Source organism: Mauremys mutica, chromosome 20 (genome assembly GCF_020497125.1).
Source record: "Mauremys mutica isolate MM-2020 ecotype Southern chromosome 20, ASM2049712v1, whole genome shotgun sequence".
In the NCBI taxonomy this organism is placed as follows: domain Eukaryota; kingdom Metazoa; phylum Chordata; order Testudines; family Geoemydidae; genus Mauremys; species Mauremys mutica.
In genome coordinates this window covers 11,165,706-11,181,456 of record NC_059091.1, presented here as the reverse complement: position 1 = coordinate 11,181,456, position 15,751 = coordinate 11,165,706, and the positions used below count along the sequence as shown (strand labels likewise).

The 15,751-nt window shown below is 59.4% G+C and overlaps 1 protein-coding gene across 1 annotated transcript; it reads right to left on the bottom strand.

The window, feature by feature from the left end:
- Positions 1-529: 529 nt before the first annotated feature.
- On the bottom strand, positions 530-14,609 carry LOC123353775 (syntaxin-binding protein 2-like). Its single transcript, XM_044995185.1, has 11 exons — positions 14,204-14,609; positions 12,784-12,849; positions 11,281-11,330; positions 10,197-10,278; positions 9,539-9,615; positions 7,318-7,396; positions 6,548-6,651; positions 5,246-5,394; positions 4,409-4,493; positions 790-920; positions 530-641 (listed from the first exon to the last, which is right to left on the bottom strand). Exons 2-11 carry the CDS (start codon positions 12,818-12,820, stop codon positions 530-532), a joined length of 906 nt encoding a protein of 301 aa, XP_044851120.1. The 5' UTR covers positions 12,821-12,849; positions 14,204-14,609.
- Positions 14,610-15,751: the final 1,142 nt, after the last annotated feature.

Here is a 15,751-nt window from a genome sequence, read left to right as displayed (position 1 = left end):
TTCCCAAGTTACCCCAGGCAGAGAGTTTAGTGCACCTCTGGGGGCTCCTGGCGTCTTGCTGGGTGGGTCTGGGGGCAGCGGCAGGCCCAGCAGGAGGTCGGAGAGGGACTCACGCAAGGGGGCTGTGAGGCGCATGGGGAGATCCTGGGATCGAGGGATCCCCAAGAGGAGGTGCAGACAGTGGCTCTGGAAGGGAGTGCTCAGGGGTCCTTTGAGGAGAGGGGCTGGGTCCAGGAGGTCTCAGCACTCAAAAAGGAGCATGTCTGAGGGACGGGCCCCAGCACTGGGTGGGAGGGGGAGGGGGAGTCCTGGCAGTGAGCAGGAGAGGGGTGTGTTGCGGGGGGTGTCCCTGCACTGAGTGGGATAAGAGAGTATCCAAGGGGGAGTGGGGTTCCAACACTGGGTGGGAAGGGAAGGGGAGGGGTGTGTCTGAAGGGGATGGGTTCTGGCCCTGGGTGGGGCATGGTGGGGAGTGTCCAAGGGATGGGTGGGGCATGGAGGGGTGTGTCAGGGGCAGGGCTGAGCGCGCTCACTTGGAGACGTCAGCGATGTGCATGTGGCGTAGCTGCACCCAGAGTTCGTCGTCTTCGTCCAGCAGCGCCTCCTTCTCCCGCGAGACGCTGGTCCCCGTCGTCTCGTACCTGCGGGGGAGGGGAGACGGGGTCAGGCTGCGGCACCCCTCCCCCAAGCCTGGGGGCTGCAGAGCAGTGCAGGTGCCTGGGTCACATCCCCCCCACAGCCCGCCTCAGGAGGAGTGCGGGGTGCCCCCTGCTGGCAGCCAGGCCCTACTTGTAGGTGTCGTTCTCAATGCTGAGCAGGTCGTAGGCCATGGCCTGGTAGGTGAGCTCGTGCAGCAGTGGGGACACCAGGTCGAAGCTCCGGTCCACAATCAGCAGCTGAGAGCGGGCTTTGTCGGGGCCCTGGGGCAAAGGAGAGAGACCCGTCACCCGCTGCTCTGGCGGAGGGGTCCTGGCCTGGCTCACACGGCACAATCCAATGGTCCCTGGTGGCGTGAAACTTCACCACTCGCCCTCTCTGCGGCGCAGCCCCCAACCCCAGCAGGAAGCCAAGAGACACCTCCCAAGCTAGCTGGGACGTGCCCTGGGGTCCTGCCCTGACCGGCAGGGAGAGCTCCCCACCCAGCTGTGCTGCAACGCCCCCTGCAGGGACAGACCACCTGCCCCTCCTGCAAATAGCAATGCCCCCCTCCCCTAAACACGCTCTCTGCTCGTGCCTCTCCACCAACGGGAGCATGTACCTTACAAGGCAGCCCCCCGACTGCCCCCTGCCCCATATGCTGCATGGGGGCGGGGGGAACTACACCAGAAGGCCCCGGCTAGTCTATTGTTAACCAACACCAGGCCCAGAGACTCTTTGATACAAGGTCCCAGAGGGGGACAATGGGACGTTAACCTGATGCCCCACCTTGCATCTGAGCTGGGACCCCATGTGAGGCTCTAGCTCCCCACTCCCAGCCTGGGTGGCCCCCCAGCATCCAGTTGGACAGAGACCACTCAAATGGTCAGCATCTCAGACCCACATCATGGGCGGGCTGGCCCAGCCCCTGCTCCCTGCCTGATCAGCATGCACTGCCCTCTTGGCACAGCAGGTGGCAATATGAGACCAGCCCTGCGCTCCCATGGCGGACGGCTCTGAAACCAGCTCCAGCAGCCCCAGTGGAACCCAAGCCCACCCAGGAGCACCTCGGCAAGGGGCTGCGTCTGCTCTTCGCTGGGTAGCACAGACAGTCGGCGGAGGGGGAAGTGGAGACATACAGCCCCTGACGCTTCCCCAACTGTCCCACCTCAGTACATGGCCCGATTTTCAGCCACACTTGGAAGCAGAACCTTGGACCAGTCACCACCCACTCGCTGGCAGGTCTCCACAGTCTCTGGGTAAATGTCCCGATTTTATAAGGACAGTCCTGATTTTGGGGTCTTTTTCATATGTAGGCTCCTATTACCCCCAACCTCCTGTCCTGATTTTCACACTTGCTCTCTGGTCACCCTAGTTGAGGCTGACGGGGAAGAGCCTCTCTTGGAGGAGTATCTGGCCCCCACCACTGTAGCACTATCATTGCTTCATCCTGCGTCCCCCCAAACCATGCACGTGGGGCTGGGCAGCGCTGTCACCCCATTGCAGAGGGGGATGGAGGCCCAGAGAGGCTGGGTGACTCACCCAAGGTCACACAGGGAGTCTGTGGCAGAACAGGGACATGAACCCAGAGCTGAAGCCATCATTGCTCTCCAGACCTACCCAGCCTGGGTGGGTTGCTTTGCCCCCCACCCCTGGACTCTGCTCACACCATTGCCAGTTAGGCTCTACTGGAGGGATACCCGACTGCAGATGGGTCTGGCTTAACCATCGGGTCACCCCACCTTGCCCAGAGCAGAAGGGTTTGAGTCAGCACTCCTGGCCCTGCGGTGGGCGAGCTGTCTGGATTCTATTGAAGGGGGCTGGGCAGTCAGGACTCCTGGCTCCTATTCCTGCCTCTGCCACCTACTCCTGGCACGCTGCTCCATGCCTCAGTTTCCCCCGGGTAACATGGGGATAGTGCTTACACCTGTGACAGGGAGGCTTGGCAAGAGCCTCAGGAATATCCCTGGGGGACTCACAGGAGTAAGAGCAGCAGGGTGTGCATGGAGCAGGACTTTGTCCTCCCCAGCACCGCCCAGCTCCGGAGAATAGCACAGATCAGACAGGGGCTGCAGGCTGGAGCCAGCTCTGCTGCAGCAAGTAGCTCCGGTGGTTAACAAGCATGCTGTCAATCCCTTCCCTGTGTAGACGGTTTGGGCAGCCAGGTGTGCTTGAAGCCGTTGCTTGCTTCTCAGCCCTCCCAGGCTTCCCACGTGAACAGCTGATTTGCGGGAAGCGGGCGGGGGGGGGAGAAGCGGGGCGGAGCACAGGTGAGCTGGGGCTGGGGTGGGGAGCTGGAGCACCCACGGGGTCGGCGCCTAAGGTGCCACTTTTAGGTAATGTGCTGAGGGGGAGCAGCTGCTCCCCCCAAGCTACGCTCTTGGGTCACTTAAACTTACCAGTTGTTAAATTTAGAAGCCCTTTTAGAACTGGTTTTCCCGCACAGGACAACCGGTTCTAAAAGGGCTTCTAAATTTAACAACTGGTTCCCGCGAACCGGCTCCAGCTCACCACTGTGTCTACATGTAAACCGCTGCAGCTGCGCCGCTTCAGTGACGCCGCCTTTCTCATGCCCCCGAGCGACGCAGTTACACCGACCCAATTGCCTCATGTAGACCAGGCCTCAGTCTGACCTTGGTCAGTTCTCAGGCGAGAGCTCCCAGCTTCCCTCACTTATCCCCCAGCTCAAACCTTCCCAACTCTGTGTTCTCGAGCTGGGGGCCCTGCTCCGATTCCCTGCTGGGAGCATCCAGCCAGGAGCCCTTGGAGCTGGCACGGTCTTTCTGGCTCCCAGGCTGATCTGGCTCCAATTCTCTTCATTTCAGGAGGTGACAGCCCCTCACACACCATGATTCTTACCTTCCCTGAGAGTCCTTCCCCCTCATGCCCCACCAGAGAAGCCATGAAACATATAGGGGAAACTGAGGCACACATCAGCTTCATAAAAGATATTACAAACATTCCCAGTTGGCCACAGGTGCACAGTCTCCCAGCAGCTTGGCAAAGGCTGGAAGCAAGAGCAGAAGCAACAGGAGGGAGAGATCTGGGCAGACCTTGGATTTTACATCACTTTGCTTCTCCTAGGGGGACAGGAACCTCTGAGTTTCTTGTGCGAGAATCCAGGGCAAGGTGGGTTTGCAGCTCTCCTCTGCTGGGGGTGGGACGGGGACGGCAGAAGCTGGGGGGAGCCCACAGGCCAGGGCTGACTTGTGGCTAAGGCTTAGGAGAGCTGGGTTCTAGTCCTGCTCTGACAGACTCCCTGCATGCCTCAGTTTCCCATCTGTAACACAGGCCACCCCGCCTCCCCTGGGAGGCTGAAATCATTAGTGAGGTTCCGATACCGTGGGGATGGGTGTAGGAGCACACACAGACAGGAGTGTCCAGGTGTGGAAGAGGCTCCGTGTGCAAAGCTTAGTTCTGTGATCAAACTGCCCTGTTTATAAACAGAGAGATTGTGCTGGGCACACACTTCCCCAGGTGGTGCCTCGGTTTCCCCATCTGTGCAGAGGGGATAAGGACACTGGCCTTTGTAGAGCAATTTGAGATCTGCCCACGGCCAGTGTTAGAGAAGGGCTGGGGCCATTAGTCCCCACACAGGGAATGCTATTGTTCTGCCAACCCCTCAGGATCTCCAAGCAGGTCTAGACCCCACCCCTCCCCCGGCCAGGATCTCCAGGCAGGTTTGAAATCGCTCCTCCTTGCTTCTACTTCTCATGTGCTCCCCCCGCGGCTCTGTCCCAGGGCGAGGGCACGGCCGGCACAGCTCACTCACCTCTCCCATGCTGGGCTCGTATTCCTTGAACGCCTTGAGTTTGGCCAGCACAGCGCGAGCCAGGTGGAAGTTCTCTTCATGGTCCCTGCAGCAAAGACAAACCCTATGGGTCAGAAACCTCTCCTCCCGCAGGGGCACACACACTTCCTGTAGGAGATGACCAGGTACCCTTCTCCCACTGGGCACACTCACTTCCTGTAGCGGATGGCCAGGTATCTCCCCGGCACACTCACTTCCTATAGGGGATAGCTAGGTACCCCTTTCCCTGGGCACACCGACTTCCTGAAGCAGATAGCTGGGTACCCCTTGTCACAGTGTGGGGGAGACAAGGCCCTGCACCCCTGGCTTCCTGCGACTCACCATGATTCTTAGCCAGTCAGTAAAACAGGTTTGTTTAGATGACAGCAACACAGTCCAAGACAGGTCTTTCAGATACAGACAACAGGACCCCCTCAGTCAGGTCCATCTTGGGGGCGCCAGGGAGGCCAGAGCCCCGGTTAGGCTCCCCTCCATTTTCCCAGCCAGCTCCAAACTGAAACTCTCTCCAGCCGTCTCACCCAGCCTCCCCCCGACTCCTCCTCCAGCCTTTGTCCATTTCCTGGGTACAGGTGTCACCTGGCTCCAACCCCCCTCCTGGTTCTCAGGTTACATGCTCAGGTATCTGGCCTCAAGGAAAGTCTCCCATCCCCAATGCAGACAGTCCCAGCAAAACTCCCCTGCAACCTGCCCAGGTCAATACTCCCCTCTCCCTGCTGCGTCACAGGCACCCACGCAGTATTCAGAGAAAACATTAAGAACATTCCCACTTCGTCACACCCCTTCCCCCGGCACACTCACTTCCGGTAGCGGATGGCTGGATACTCCTCCAGGGTTTCGCACAACGTGGCAATCTGCTCTGCCAGCATCTCCTGCTCCTTGTTCTTTTCCAAGGAGCTGTAGGGGCTGAACCAGATGTGGAAGGTCTGTGGCCTGTCCAGGGAGTACACCTAGGGGACGAGGGGAGCAGAGATCAGACCCTGGTGCCAACCGCTGGCAGCCAGGCCAGCTGTGCCCCATACCATGCCCCTAAGATGCGCTGTTGGACCAGACCAGCCTGGCAGAGCCATAGCGAGCCCCTAGTGAGGGAGATCCCTTTGCCAGAGCCACTCCTGTTGTGGCAGAGGGACAGCGGCCCAGAGATTCATGCACCAGCCTGGGATGAAGACTCCCCGGCTTCAGGTCCTTACTGAGCTGCAGACTCCCAGGTGCCCTCGGGGTGTGTCTCTGCCCTGGAGAAGTCAATGTTGGGGGAGGGGGCTTGGCCACGCTTCTAGTCTGGTGAAAGCCCCAGTGTAGCCACGGGCAAACCTGGCATCAACACGCGCCTGCCGCTGTCGCTTATTTCACTGGCCAAACAGAACGAGCCATTGGGGCAAACATGCCTGGACACCAATAAAACAGTATCGGCCATGAAGGGTTTGCTGGCGCAACGGGACGGGTGAACCAGCAAAGCCTCCTGACGGACACTCAGCTTATACCAGCCAGAGCTTCTCTTGGCACAGCTGGCACCGGTACCCCAGATGAAATAAGCTACAGTGGCGAAAGGACTGCTTGGCCAGCATATCGGCATCTACCCAGGGGCTCTGCCACCACAGCTGCATCAGTTACAGGGGGGATTTTTGCTCTCATGTCCCTGTGACAAACCCAGACCAACAAAGCTTGTGTGTGTAGACCAGGTTCATGTCGCTCTGTGCCTCAGTTTCCCCATCAATGCAATGGGGCTGACAACACAGCCCTCCCCTCAGGGGCGTGAGGGGGGAAATCCACTGACGACACAAGGAGGGGATGGGGCGGTTGGGCAAAGGGCAGGCGTGTGGAGTATCGGGCTGTCTTGCAGGCCTGGTATAAACCATCAGTAAGAGCTGGTAAAGCCGGGGAGGCAGGGCCCTCCTCCCCCAGACATCTAAGCCAGCGATTCCACGTCTCACAGGGTGTGAGCAGCCGGCTAGTCCCTGCTGCCCTGTGCTGGCGATAAACCCAGGGCCCTAGAAGGGAAAGGTTCCCCCCCACCCCCCAGCCACGTTGAACACTAAGGGTGGGGTGTCGTACGTCACCGTCTGCCCCGCAGCCTGGCTCCTCCAAAGCCCGGCCACCCCTCACCTGGCTCTCGTAGGGCAGGAAGGCCACGTTGATCTCCTTGAGGCTTTTGATGGCCTTGGTGACCCGTGACTTCCTCAGCTCCTTGACCAGAGGCTCAGGACAGGCTGCAAGGCAAAGGCAGTGGGTGGGGGTGACAGGCACAGGGCTCAGGACCCCCAGCACAGTGCCGCCCCCCCAGACAAGGCCAGGATGGGCACAGCAGGGGCAGTAGTGCTGCACACCTGTGGGGAACCTGGGCAAGCCAGCAGGGACACACAGGAGTCAACGATGAATCCAGCCCCACCAAACCAGAGTCACGCCGGGTTCTCGCCTTCTGCAGCATCAGCAGCGAGGGGGGGCCATAATCTCTCCTGTGCAGCCCCGTCTCACACCCTCCCTCAGCCCATCCACAGGGGGAAGTGACTGGAGTGTACAGCTCAGGATGATGCACAAGGAGGAACAGGGACTTGGGCTCCCCCTGCCGCTGTAATGGGGAGAAGCAGATGTGACCCTGACACACTGGGTATTCTGGTGGTGTCCCATCCCCCCACCCCAGTTGGGACTGATGGAGCAATGCAAAGAAATAGTAGCCAGAGGCGGCCTTTCTGGGCGCACGCTGTGAGAGGTGTTGGCTGGAGGCAGGCCCGTGGGGGAGAAGGGGGGGAAGAGGTAGGTGGGGTCGTTCGGTCTGGTCTGCTGGGGCACTGGCCTGCTGGCAGAGAGACCCCCCACCCCCACTGTGCCGCTGGCCAGGCTCCCAGCTGGAGAATCCGCTGCCTCCTGATACTCACGGCTGATGAAGAAGACGTGAGCTGCCTTGTAGTTGAAGGTGGGGGTGCCCTGGAAGTCACTGATCAGAGCCTGCACTGACTGCAAAGGGGGGAGGGGGGTTGTCAGCACCAGCCGAGGCCCCTCCCTGCTGCCCGAAGGGCCCAGCCCATGCCCAGCCCCTGGGGACTCAGGGTCCAGCATGATGCCGTCAGGAGGTGGGCTGGTTTTCACCCCCCTGGCTCTGGGCTCCCTCCCCACCTGGAGCAGGGCATGTGCCCATGTGCCCGGGACAGCCTCAGGGCCCAGCCCCGTCTCTCGCTGGCACACAAGTGTCCGTGCTCGGCCACAGACGGGACCTGGCATTGGCCTTGCTGCTGAACTAAGTGGGCTCTGAGCAGTGCCCAGGGAACAGCCGGCCGAGCAGCAATCCCAGGCAGCCGCCATCAGGGCCCGCTCCCTCCCCTGGTGCCACACTGGGCACCTGCAGCTTTGCCACACCAGCTAGCCAGGCAGGGTGTTCGGAAGCTGTTCGGACCACGTGACCGGCCATTGTGACAGGTGAGAACCTGGCTGCCTGGTTGTGACGTTATTGACGTGAACAGGGACCATATAGAACATGGTTTTAGTGGAACCAAATCTTGTATAAATGGGGTCAAATAGGGTGTCTAAGACAAGGTTGTGGTTTGCTGGATGTATATGTGTATCATTTTTGTAGTTGAAGTTACAAATATTGGCTCTAGACTGTGTGTATTTCAAACTTCTCCTATGCTTCTGGGTGACATCTCAGACAAGTTGGTGTTAGCTCTGCCTAGCCTGCTTGATGGCTCACTAAGGATCATCAGCTAAACAACTGACCTATTGAGAGAAGGCAGATATGTAGGCAGACTTGCCTAGGTGACTCCAGACTCCATTTTGCTGTCATTTTCCACAGTAAGAACAAAGAGGTGTTCTTACACCTGGAAAAGACTATAAAAGGCTGATGCCTCATCTCCATCTTGTCTTCAGTCCTGCTTCATACTTCTGGAGGGACTTTGTTACAAGGAAGCTCTACACAAAGGACCGAATGACCCATCCCAGCTGTCGATGTACAGTACTCCAGAGACTTGATTTGAACCTGCAGTTTATTCTACCACTGCTACAAGCCTGAACTAAGACCCTTGCCGTTACTGTATGTAATTGATTCCATTTGACCAATTCTAGCTCTCGTCTATATCTTTTTCCTTTTATGGAAAAACCTTTAGATTTTAGATTCTAAAGGACTGGCAACAGCATGATTTGTGGGTAAGATCTGATTTATATATTGACCTGGGTCTGCGGCTTGGTCCTTAGGGATCAGGAGAACCCTTTTTCTTTTATTAGGGCATTGGTTTTCATAACCATTTGTCCCCATAACGAGTGGCACTTGTGGTGATACTGGGAGACTGGAGTGTCTAAGGGAATTCCTTGTGTGACTTGTGGTTAGCCACTGGGGTAAGACCAAAGTCCTCTGGCTGGCTGGTTTGGTTTCCCTTAGAGGTGGAAAACCCCCAGCCTTGGGCTGGAACTGCCCTGTTTTAAGCAATTTGTCCTGAATTGGCACTCTCAGTTGGGTCCCGCCAGAACCAGCATCATTACACCGGTCCCGAGCCCCAGCCCCCAGCTCGCAGGCCTCTACTCCAGCGCTCCGTCCGCGGGCAGCACCTGTGGGTTCTGGGCTGCACCATGCTCCGCCAGTGCCCCCTGCCCCTGGTCTCCCTCCACTCACCTCCCTGCAGCAGATGCAGGAGCCTCCTCCCCCACAGTCCCCGCTACATGAGCCTCTGCCTCAGCGATTCTCCTTTGCTTTGAGTCTCAGCTGAGTTTAGGGTAACCAGATGTCCCGATTTTATAGGGACAGTCCTAATATTTGCGTTTTTTTCTTCTATAGGATCCTATTACCCCTCCAACACCTGTCCCGATTTTTCACACCTGCTATCTGGTCAGCTTAGCTGAGGTTGCCTCTCTCCACCTGCTGCATCATCCCATCCAACCCCCATGGGACTGCACTGCGGAGAGGTCTGTGGGACAATCTGTGCTTCCCATGGCAAAGAACACGAAGCCCAGCTCCGGGGAAGCAGCCTCTTGGGGGGTCCTACTAGCCCCATTGCCATCCTGAGGTCGTGCTGCGCATCCCCCCGGACAGCGCCACCTCCAGGCAGCACAAGGAGCTGCCCCGGGGTCTCCCCTGCTCCCCATCCACCTGCCTCAGGCCCGAGCTCCTACCTTCTCCACAGGGCTGAGCAGGTAGATGGCCTCCAGGCTGGGGATTGGCTCCCGGCACTTGTCAATATCTTCCACAGCTTGGGGAGAGCAGACACTGGGTGTGGGTCAGTGCGTACTAGCCACCCACCCCAGCTTCTCTCCACCGGGATGGGGGGAGGGAAAGCCAAGGGGAACAGGGATGTTCGCTGGCAGCAGGCTGGGGGGTTCTGCAGGCTACAATGCAGCAGCTGCTTTGATATGGGGCCCTGGGCTGCGATGCTGCCACAGTACAGAGCAGGGAGGGAACATCTCTTTGTACTGTGCTGGGGACACCCCGCTAGAGTCCTGGCTCAGCTCTGTGCCCTCCACCCTGGAGCAGGGAGCCAGCATTCCCCCTCCCCAGCCAGGACCCTGCCTGCAGCGTGGGGGAGGAGCAGCGAGGAGTTAACGGGAGCTGAGAAAAGCGCTGAAGAGGTTCCAGGGGCTGAAAGCGCCGGGCTAAGGGAACTAGAGCTGGCTGGGAAGGTACCAATAGCAAGGAGGGCGTCTACGGGGCTGCAAAGGGAGGAAACTAGATGCAAACGTGAATGTAGACAAGTCAACTCCCCGACTGTGAGGTGTGTCCAAGGGGGAGGGGAGCCCTGGCGGGGGGAGCAGACGGGAGGGAGGGGCCACTCACATGTGATGCCTTCGTCCACAATGTCGGACATCTTGCAGCATGATGAGAGGATGCGCGTGCTCGGGTGGTCCATGATTAGCACCTGAGGTAGCGAGAGGGGAGCTAGTCACTGCCCTGAGCCCAGCTGCCCACCATCATCATCCATGGCACAGCCAAGGGAGCAGAGCGACTGCTAACGGCAGAGCCGATGGCTCCCGGCCCAGCCCTTCCGCAGCAGAGCAGCAGGGCCGTTACCAAGCCTGCACTTGGCTGAGCTGACCGTGCTAAGGACTGCGTGAGGAGCGACAAGGAAAGCGGCTCCGAGCAGAGTGGCTGGTATGAGATGTAGGAGACGGAGACAAACCTGGGACCCCCGGCCATTCGGAATGGCTCTACCCTCCTAGACTGGAGGAGATCAGCCTCTTCGCCCAGGTGACAGGGTGAGTGCAAGAGGCAGGGACAGAACCCAGGAGTCCTAGCTCCCAGTGCCCTGCTCTGATCCACCACATACCCGGTCCCCAGCCCTCGGACAGAACCAGGATCAGGGCACGGAGAAATGGAATGAGAGGAGTCTCCATGTTCCCCTAGGAAAGCCCTGTAGGCCATCGGCCCAACATCTCCACCACCTTCCTTCCGTGCCGAATGAACCCATTGCTCTGTGCAGCCCAGCATCCCTCTGTACCAGTTCCAGCCACTGGGAAAGCTAGTCCCCTGTGCTCCCTCTGCCGCACCGGCCTAGCCCACTGCTCCACACACCCCAGCCCAGCCCATGCCGGGGGCTCAATAACCTGCCTGCCCAATGGTGCATACTGCCCCCATGCTTGGCGTCTCCTGTTCCTCCTCCCACCCAGGCTGGCTCACTGGGCCCAGTGGTCTGATCCGGTGGGGGGGGGGGGATAGGGGGCTAGCTGGACAAGCTGGGGAAGACAGACATACCCAAGTCTAGCTGGGGACGGATGATGGGCTAGACAGAGCAGGGATCTGATCCAGCCTGGAAAACCTCAGGTTTCTAATGAATCCCAAGAGGCTGGAGGGGGAGGAGCACAATATATGGATACAGCATATCCCCAGGGGGACACCAGGGCAGCAGGCCCGGCCGGCTTACCTTCCATTCTCCTTCCTTCTTCACGCTGCGAAAGACAACGCTGAAGATCTCTGCGAGGGAAAGAGACGGGGATTAGTGGTGGGGCTCGGACAAGATGGCTGTGCCCTGAGCCAGGACCCACTGGCTGGTGGAAAGACCCCTCGGGGAAGTGGCTCAGAGGCTGTTTTCAGGCCAGCTAATGATGTGCTCCTAGCAGAGCCCCCAGTCACCGACCGTGGTGGGCTGGCAGGCTAGATGGGCCGTGGCTCTGATAACCTTTCCTTTCTGCCAGGCCAGATATGAGTGCAGCTGAACTAAGGATCTGACCCCGTGCAGCAAGAGATAGGGCCGGCTCTAGGTTTTTTGCCGTCCCAAGCAAAAGAATTTTGGCTGCCCCCCCACCCCCCCCAGAGCCCTGAGCTCCCCCCCACTCACCAGTGCCCCCCTACCCGCACTACCTGCAGCCCCAGCACTGGGCTCTCTCTTCCACTCACCCACCCACACCCCCTGCCATCCCAGCACTGGGCTCCCCCCCAAACATGGGATCCGCTAACAGCACACGGCAGTCGAGCCCTGGCCTAGCTGCGACTCTGTCCCCATGCGGGTGGAGCTTCTGGGCGGCGTGGAGCGGGAGTACTTCCAGGTGGTGGTGCAGCTGTGGGGTGGCGCGGAGAACGTGGCCTCCTCCCTGGGCTACGCGGCGCTGCTGGTGGCCGAGGTGGATCAGTTCGTGCTCACCCCCCTCACCCCCAACATGCTGGTGGCCGAGGACCTGGAGAGCCCCCCAGACCAGCTGCTCTTCAGCCTCACGGTGCCCTGGCCCAGCCCCGGCCTTTTAAACCCCAGGTGTGTGGTTTGGATTTAGCCACACGCCCCGTCCACTGCAGCCTGGGCTGGAGATTCAGCAGTGGCCTGGGCTTCTGAAGTAACGCAGCCCTCACAGCAGGTCAGGGTGTTGCGAGAAGACAGGAACTAACACATAGCAACTAACACTTCAGAGTCCAGCATGCACAAGGCAGCAGAGGCCATGCTGATCGAGTGTCAGGCTTTAACTTGTTCTCTCCTACATTACAGCTGTAGCCTAGGCCAGCTCTGCGATGGGGCTGGGCTGAAGCGTACTGCTTCACCATGGTACAAAGTGGCTATGATGTCATTTTTCTCCTCGCACGCAGCCATTACCTGTTCTGACAGGCTGTTTATAACACTAAGATTACTAGTTTTCAGAGGTGGTCGGTGGGGAGAGGGAGGGGCGCAAGTTGGAAGTTTCGCCTAGGGCACAAAATATCCTTCCACTGGCCCTGGTGGGAGTCACCCCAATGGAAAGAGATGCTCCCCCAAGGTGCAGCTCCTATGGGAGGGGGCAGCCCTTGGGGGTGGGGCAGACACCCTCCTTCCCCTTCTGCTGTGTGACAAGCAGGTGATGGGGGGAGCTCTCTGCTCCGACTGACACCTAATCCTCCCCAACTGGGCCCTGCCCCCCCAGACCTACACCCGACTGGACCCTGCCCCTGGCTCCGCACTTACTCTCGCGCACCACTGCCTTCAACCCGGATGGAGCCATCTTCGCCTCCTGTCACGTCCACTCGAGTCCTGTGGGGGGAAGTGGGATTCAGCTGTGCATGGGGCAGGGCTGGAGTCAGGACTCCTGGGTTCCGCCCCTGCTCTGCTCCTGCCCTTGTGCGCGCCCTGGCCTCTCCCTGCCGTGCTCTGGTGAGTGTCTGTGACCCCGCACAGATGGATGGGCCCAGCCCCCCCTAGTGTCACTGATGGATGGGCCCAGCCCCCCCAGTGACTGATTTCAGTATAAAGCAACTGAGGTGCTGGTGGGTCGATGTCTGCAAGGCTGATGACGGCCGAACGCTGCAGCCCCCCACTTCTGGCGCTGCGGGGGCCAGGCCTGGGCACCCATGGGCAGGCGCCTGGTGACAGGGCCACACAGGTCCCCACTGAACCCCCACCTGGTCACGTGGGGCGCAGAGGGAGGCAGGGGCCTCGGGAAGGCTTAAAGCGAGGACGGGGTTCGGGTAGTGGGGCCTCAGCTCACTCCGGTCAGAGCCGCCCCCCCCGAGCTGCAAGTCCCCCTTCCAACCAGTGCCCCCCTCAGCTGTGTCCCCCCACCTCCACCCAGCCCCCCCCAGCCAGGCCCCTCGCCCCACACCTCCACCCAGCCCCCCCCCAGCCAGGACCCTTGCCCCCCCACCTCCACCCAGCCCCCTAGCCAGGCCCCTTGCCCCCCCACCTCCACCCAGCCCCCCCCAGCCAGGCCCCTCGCCCCCCCACCTCCACCCAGCCCCCCAGCCAGGCCCCTTGCCCCCCCACCTCCACCCAGCCCCCTAGCCAGGCCCCTGGCCCCCCCCACCTCCACCCAGCCCCCCCAGCCAGGCCCCTCGCCCCCCCACCTCCACCCAGCCCCCCAGCCAGGCCCCTCGCCCCCCCACCTCCACCCAGCCCCCTAGCCAGGCCCCTCGCCCCCCCACCTCCACCCAGCTCCCCCCAGCCAGGCCCCTCGCCCCCCCACCTCCACCCAGCCCCCCAGCCAGGCCCCTTGCCCCCCCACCTCCACCCAGCCCCCTAGCCAGGCCCCTGGCCCCCCCACCTCCACCCACCCCCCCCCATCCAGGCCCGGCGCCCCCCCACCTCCACCCAGCCCCCCAGCCAGGCCCCTCGCCCCCCCACCTCCACCCAGCCCCCTAGCCAGGCCCCTCGCCCCCCCACCTCCACCCAGCCCCCCAGTCAGGCCCCTTGCCCCCCCACCTCCACCCAGCCCCCTAGCCAGGCCCCTGGCCCCCCCACCTCCACCCAGCCCCCCAGCCTGGCCCCTCACCCCCCATCTCCACCCAGCCCCCTAGCCAGGCCCCTGGCCCCCCCACCTCCATCCAGCCCCCCAGCCAGGCCCCTTGCCCCCCATCTCCACCCAGCCCCCCAGCCAGGCCCCGGGCTGTACCAGGAGCAGGAGCGGGTTCGATGGAATCTCCTTCCCTCACTCGTCACTTCGGGCAGAACGTGCTGGGCAGGCCTGAGCCGCGCACACAGTCACTGGGATGGACTGCGCCACTCGGCAGGGAGCTCAGTCCCCCCTGCCTTTAGTGGCGGGAAAATATGGTACAGTCCCAGCAAGGGTGACATTGTCCTTGGAGTGGCCAATGGGGGGAAAAACCGGTTGGATCCAGTTAGGACTGGGCCATGATAACAGTAAACAACAAGATGGCGGTCACAAGGTGGCAGTTCAGACTCCATCTTGGATTGCTGCTTTAGCTTTACAAACTACACATTGAATTTAATAGACACATATTTTAACAGACTATAATCCTATAACAAAACACACCCAGCAGTATAAACAAGTCATTGTCTGTAGGAAATGTTAGTTTGCACTGACTTCACTAATGCTTTTTATGTAGCCTGTTGATGTACCCCTGGAAGACCTCTGCGTACCCCCAGGGGCACATGTAACCCTGGTTGAGAATCACTAGATTAGAGGAATGGTGGAGGGGGGGTCTAGGAGTCAGGACTCCTGGGTTCAATCCTGACTGTGTTGGAAAATCATAGTGCTAATGAAGCCTTTCCGTATTAGGCCTGAGTAAACCAAAGTTATGTTATGCTTGTCCAAACTGTGTTGGAAAGCTTACAGAACTCATTAGACTGAAGGCCGTGTATCTACCTAAGTCAGCTATTTCGCTTATCAGTTTTGTTTGGCTCCCCAAGTATATGTTGGCTCCCCAAGTGTATGCAGCTGCGTTCACATGTATGCATCCAAAGTATCTAGTACAAAGGGTCAACGGATGTATCTTGTGTCCCCTTCAGAATGACAAATGTATCCTCAACAGATGTATCTTGTAGCCCCCACAAAATGATATATGTATCCTGCGTACCCAATTATCCCCTAATAGATACATGTACAGGGTCTATAGGTCAACCAAATGACGTAGACAAACGTAGGCTAAGTTGTTTGTTTCGGGGTATAAAGGTAAGCCCATCTGGCCATGTAAGGTGTGTCTCTTTCTCTGGCACTAGCCGAGAGGAACACCCGCTCAGCTGACCGATCAATAAAGGGTGTGGTACTTGTCTTCCTGTCTCCGTGCCTCCTTGGTGTAATTAGGTAAGCTCCAGGGGGAAACGAGCCCTTTTGGCTAACAACTGCAAGCAGAGTGGGGTCTAATGGTCAGAGCAGAGAGCTAGCAGTTAGGATTCCTGGGTTCTAGTCGAGGCTCTGCAATTGATTCATTCTGTGACATGGTTTGTTTTGCCTTGTCTGCGTGTGACATGTGGAGTGCAGAGACCTGCCCCAGCCCTTCCCTTCTGGTGGTGCAGTAATTAGTTTTATAAGCTGTATATCCTGTAAGCATTTCCATCCTGATTTTACAGAGATAGTTTTTACTTTTTTTTTTCTTTAATTAAAGCTTTTCTTTTTAAGAACCTGTTTGGTTTTTTCCCCTTGTTTGAAACCTCAGGGGTTTAGTTTGACTCACCAGGGACAGGTGGGGGGGAGGTGAAT